This window comes from Liolophura sinensis, chromosome 6 (assembly GCF_032854445.1).
Source record: "Liolophura sinensis isolate JHLJ2023 chromosome 6, CUHK_Ljap_v2, whole genome shotgun sequence".
NCBI classification, from domain to species: domain Eukaryota; kingdom Metazoa; phylum Mollusca; class Polyplacophora; order Chitonida; family Chitonidae; genus Liolophura; species Liolophura sinensis.
The window spans coordinates 13,466,308-13,472,163 of NC_088300.1; the positions used below are offsets into that span (position 1 = coordinate 13,466,308).

The following is a 5,856-nucleotide window of genomic DNA, read 5'->3' on the forward strand; positions in this document are numbered from 1 at the left end:
GTAAAAACATACTCCTACAAATGCCACGTTAAACTTTAACCCTATTTTTCAACCTATTTTCAGTGAAATCGCGGCCCGTAATGATACATGTAATGATATCAATGTTAGGCCAATTGAGTCCAATTGAGGGAGGGGTAATTCCCATTGACAGGCCAGTTACCCTCCTGCTCAGTAGGAGATGACAGGTCAGGTGTGGGGTAGCTGTCGGTGTCACCGGTCACACTGGCCAAACACGTGGGGGCCAGCGCGGTATCATCGCCCCAAAACGGCAGGAAGTAACAGTGACAAAGTTAAAATGACAGATGTGCCAGTGGCAGAACAATTCGGATTATCTGTCTCTTGGTTAGTGAAAAGTGGAATATAAATACACATTTATACTGATTCATGTATATTTGTCTTTGTTTGTTGTTCAGTTTTGTAATAATCTTGTTGACAGCAATATTTAGGAATGAACATGTACTGTATTCAAGTGAGTCGAAAACAACGTACACGTACAGAAACATTTATAATGCTTGATCCCAAGCTCAGTGATAAATATACTCACACCCTACACCACACCCACTTTGCCACACTATTTTTAGACACCTTGTGAATGGGTTACGTAAAACCAGTTCCGGACGTTTTCTCTAAGTGATTATAAGTATGATCTCAGGGCATGCTGTGAACTAAATGACCCACAATTCTAACAGCCATTGTGGCCGCCCCGATACATTTTCGGTCATCTTGAATGCGACCAAGAAGAATGCAAGAAAACAAACACGGACAATGGACATTGTTATCACGTGTATTGACAGACCGGACATTCGAGATCAGTGCGAGAGGTTTTGCCTGTAATGGATTGAACACCCAAAATCCTTGAAAACATGTGATTGGAACATGTCATCAATCCTTGATTGGAATTATACGACTTTGCGTAGAAATATGGAAGGAATTAGTTGCTGTTCATGTAGCTTCACTGAAGGGAGGTTATAACATAGAGACGAGGTTCTGTAATTTAAATAAATTTAAGGAAACCTGAGCTTGAATCTGTGTCAAAAGTTATGCACATTTCGCTAATCTATTACCATCATCAGTCGTGTTACCTGAATGATTGAATATTCACCTACAGTTTTAAACATTTAGACGGTAGACTGAAAATTATATTTTTTATTACGGTTTGTCGAGGAAGGAGACTGGGCACTGCTCCGAAGAAACCACATTTCGCTAAATAATTCAATATCCCTAATTATAAAGTTACAACCAATGCAGTGAAAGCTGCATTTGAATACGCACTGGTTGGTTTTCTTGAGTGTATTGCGTAAGGCAACTGTGCAAAAGTAGGTCTCCGTGGTTAATCTTTCGAAGTGTTCCTTACATACAAAATCTCTTCACCGCATACGAATCCCGGTTGGAATATATTTGGGCCTGCATTACTTTGTCCTGAGGAAAGGGCTGGTTGATGCTGATTCCTGTTTATTTGGCTGATGCCTTAAGCCCCGTCCAAACTATCTAACATCACTCAACTTTTGTTGACTCAACAAGAGTCAACCTTAATTTGAGTGTACAAGTTGAGACGTGTTGAGTAGTCTGTTCCCAACTGTAGTCTGTTGTGTAGCGGACCATTGCGGGTTCCCAACTTCGTTCAACAACGCTCAACACTACCCAACACGGTTTAATCGGAAATGTGCATGTGTATTTTTTGTCAACAAGTTGAGTGAAGCTGAGTGAAAGTAGCCAATCAGTGGGCGTGTAGAAATAACGTGGCCATCGTGAAGCACATTACCTGAGCAAAATGGCGACAAAAGAGAGAAACTGGTGTCATGATGAGACGTCTTCTACGCCGAACAGCCATGGCAATAAGCGCAGACGACAAACTCACGACACAATTCTTCCAGCTGCTCGCCATTTAGTCTCATGCATTGGAGAGAAAATATGGAGATTTCCCTCCAATTTATCGAAAAAAACCCCCCAAAACAGCTCAACACCGTTCAATTCACGTCAACAGTGTTGGACAAAGTTGACCTATCCAATTTGTAGTGTGGACGGGACGCTCAGCTTACCTCAACAGCGTTCAACTTGCTGTTGACTCTTGTTGAGTAAGTGATGTTCAGTGATGTTGGATAGTCTGAACGGGGCTTTACGCTAGGATTGTAGTCAGGTAGACCTGTCGTGACAATAAACACGAACAAGTAGAGAAATTTTCAGTAAGATGTTCAACAAAAATAAATGTTTATGGCTGCATTGACGATTGCGCGCTGATCCGCTGATTGTTATTTGACGGAGGGCATGCAGGAAAACTTAGCAGACATCGAATTAAGGCATAAATATAAAACTGGCAGACCATCTGTTTGGGAATGACTGTAAAAGAAAGGAGTTTATCACGTTTATGATATCGACTTGTTGTAATACCAGCCCTATCATAATCCTGTATGCAGCCTTTGTGGTATTGTTTCAAAAGACAAGTGTGCCAGTCTCACATTTGCATTAATGTTCATTTCAATGGTATCTCATATAATTGCATTATTGCACATGTTGTGTGATTATGTCACTTCCAGATATGTCGCGTTGTCCTTGTTACCATGCAGGAAGTGGGACATTTCCCATAATGTATACGCATAATTTGGGACAATTATTGCTACGATAACAATTAGATGTCTACATAATATAACGTTAATGTGAACCTGCGTAATAGCTACACATTTTCTACTCAAGTTTTCAGCGCATGTGTACTAAGCTTGTTATTATCAGCATTACCTCATACAATATTCAAGTATTGAATGTTTAAAGACGTATTGAACTGTAGCGATTTCTCAGCTGGAAACACCAAGTGCGCGCTCATCAGTTGTATAGCACTTGCAAAATGTCTAACCCATGAATTATTATAATTGCTAAGTGTCAGATATTGCTTGTGTATAAAGGTCTGTCGTAATCCATATGTTGAGTTACCACGGGCAACACAGAATCTCGAGCCTTAAATCAGATCCCCTAAAACATCTAGCACGATGTTTGAGGTACGGTCACGTGGTGTTGCAATATCACTGTAGCAGACGATATGCTCTATCTCTAGTTTTCACATGGTGAAAGGAGGAGACAACCCGTGTAAAATCAAAAGTAAATACATGCAATTCTAAAGCTTGGTGCATAATAAAAAATGTTATACAAAACCTTTAAGTAGGTTACACAAGAATTCATTGGGTATGTCCATAATTAATTATTGGCGTTATTCGCTAACACATCTAAAAATGTTGTCAAATAACAGGGCTGCACATAATACGAAATTTGCTTGGGTTATCAAATCTTCCAGGAAGATATACCTCGACAGCAGACTTCCTATCCGAAGCTTTAGAGCAATGAAGAAAATTAAAACAGCTTTAATATGTCATGGCGCATCTCAGACGTTTCCATCGTGTTCGTGGCTTGATTTCAAAGCTTTATGAAAGTGTCATTCCAAGAGGTCTGACAATGATACGTGGACACCATGACTCATATATGTCTCTCACGTGGCGCTCACTGCAATTCCATACTGAGCTAGGTAGTAAGTAGACATAATCAGGCCTTCAGCATAGGGAATTGGCGTAACCCACTTGTCTATGCCGATAATACTGTCTGATATCAGAAATGAGACGGTCCCTAAGCAACCAGCTAGGCTTTTGCCGGATCGGTAGTATTCAAAGCACACAGTTGCTCTCCATGACACAGCAAACAGCAATACGCTGTAGAAGATGACTAGATATGGCATTATAATCCCAGGGACGGTTTGTAATATGTACGCGCTCGTACCCACCGCTGCCACAATGTACATTGGAAGACTGTGGGACTGAGCGCCCTTCACAGGCTGTGAGGCCTGAGACCAGAAGGCACAAAGATAACACACATGGGCCACAGAGAACCACAGCAGCCCAGGAATAAATAAAGTTTCCCGCCAAATTAAGCATAGGTCACCCAAGCTGGATATCAGCAGTCCAAACACAATCCGTTGTTGACCAACAGAAAGGTCTGAGAAGGCCTTGTTTGGAGGAAGTACGTAAACAGCCAATGACCAGATCGGTAACATCTTCAGCAGGCCTGCCTCAAGTGTATGTGGTGGGTACTGGACGAAAGGCTTGCAGACAGCAAAGTACACCATGGTCATTACTACAAAAGTGAGAGTCTTTGAACTGTGTAGTACTCTGTCCATGGCTGAAATGAAGTCTGAAAAAGAAGCAAAATATATGAAGGAGTAAAGAGAGGAGCCATGCATAGAACCGCAAAAAAAAATAACAATTACTTAGGTGGAACAAGAAATTTTCTTCAAAATATTTTTCAACCCTGTTTGACTTTAATGCATTTCGAACGATTTATCGGATGCCGAGATAATTTCCTCCAAATACCCGTGTTACAACTTCATAATTAACAGATGATGAATAGCTTACATTACATACACACAAGGGATCATGATTACAAACCAGTAGTATACGGGTATAGTACACATGTAGCTTAAAGCTACAATACCGTGCTAGAGAATTTTAGTACTAGATCAAACTGCATGGGTTAAGCACTCGTCTAATATACCTGGAGAACTGAAATTACCATTGGATTCTTTCACCATTTTGTGAGCACTTCTTGTGTTATTACGACTCAAGCGCAGTGACATTTTTTCTCCACAACCTACACACACATGTACATGCATGTACGTAGACGCGAAAATGTATGACCTGATATGGATAAAGATAACTGCAATATTTGGTTACCTGAGATTGTACTTGCTGAAACTGCGGATATATGGTAGACGTAATACTACCAAGGCCTGACTTCTATCTCCGTTCAGATCATACTTCTGGGCAATACCCCCAGTATTACGTATACACTAACATGCCCCGCCGGTTATGCCTCAGCGACTCTGATATCTGCACGCGTTCAGTGTGAATCCCATTGTTATCGGAATGCAAAGCCGGGACATCTGTGTGTGACTGAATTAACACACTGGTCTGATTGCCGTAATTGCCTTCTAGCCGTAATATTATCGGGGCTCTGAAGCTTTGTCCAGGACAGCTCCCAGCACTATCGCGCGGATACTTCATCGGGTTTTGATGATGTCATGCATGGTGTCAATACACCGTACAGCCCCTAAGCTATCAAGCTGGCTGTCTTGCTTCTTTCACATTCGATCTATCAACACCATAGTGTGCTTAACATTGCACTGGCTTAAAGATGCAGAAACCTTCACCTTCAAAACAGTTCAGCTTGCGTATTCAAGCTATGTGCAAAATTTGGAAATGCCCGTAGTATTTTAATTGTCAAGTGATCATAATGACATGTTATGTTATGTTATGCTGCCCATAGATTATAAGCTTCGCCGCTACAGTACAGATGATGTAAGGTAATTGCTTATTCGCTTCCGCTTCCGGTACAATGTCTAAATTATTAGTAACATCCTCAAGATACACCGTAGTCAATAACTTACATCGTTCCGGCATTCCATTTCCAAGATTCCGTGTGTCTGTGTTGAGTGCCATGATCCAGTACGTTAAAAGGGTTAGTCCTGGCTGCAAACTCCACTGAATATTGAGTAAATAGTTGACGTCAGCGTGCAATGACCGAGTGTCGTGAGCCTTCCATGTTCGCCTCGGTCCTGTGCCAGACTGTAACCTTCAGCCATTATAGCACGCCTGCGGACATTGTAGAATTATGTTGCTGTGGAAAAATAGTCCCCCCCCCCCCACCCTCCTGAAATAGTTAACCCACTTCGTCGTATTTACCGGCATTAAATGGATATCAATGATTTATGTACTTTGTACGCGTTAGGACGATAAAGCCTACATCTGGTCACATATATACCGGACATGCACGCCTTTGTCGTCAAGTAGAGTCAACGATAGTATGTTCTGATACGTACTT

At 41.5% G+C, this 5,856-nt stretch overlaps 1 protein-coding gene across 2 annotated transcripts; it reads right to left on the minus strand.

Moving 5' to 3' along the window:
* Nucleotides 1–3,159: 3,159 nt before the first annotated feature.
* Nucleotides 3,160–5,655, minus strand: LOC135469073 (lysoplasmalogenase TMEM86A-like). 2 transcript variants are annotated; one of them, XM_064747596.1, is made up of 2 exons: nucleotides 5,423–5,655; nucleotides 3,160–4,170 (listed from the first exon to the last, which is right to left on the minus strand). In XM_064747596.1, exons 1-2 carry the CDS (start codon nucleotides 5,472–5,474, stop codon nucleotides 3,476–3,478), a joined length of 747 nt encoding a protein of 248 aa, XP_064603666.1. In that variant the 5' UTR covers nucleotides 5,475–5,655; the 3' UTR covers nucleotides 3,160–3,475. The 2 variants fall into 2 exon arrangements, with proteins under 2 accessions (XP_064603666.1, XP_064603667.1); XM_064747597.1 differs by lacking the exon at nucleotides 5,423–5,655 and adding an exon at nucleotides 4,710–4,943.
* Nucleotides 5,656–5,856: the final 201 nt, after the last annotated feature.

Excerpts from the sequence above, each read along its gene's own strand:
- LOC135469073 (XM_064747596.1), bottom strand. The coding sequence starts at position 5,474 with ATGGCACTCAACACAGACACACGGAATCTTGGAAATGGAATGCCGGAA. Across the intron at positions 4,171-5,422 it reads AAATGGAATGCCGGAACGAT|ACTTCATTTCAGCCATGGAC; the intron begins GTAAGTTATTGA and ends CTTCTTTTTCAG.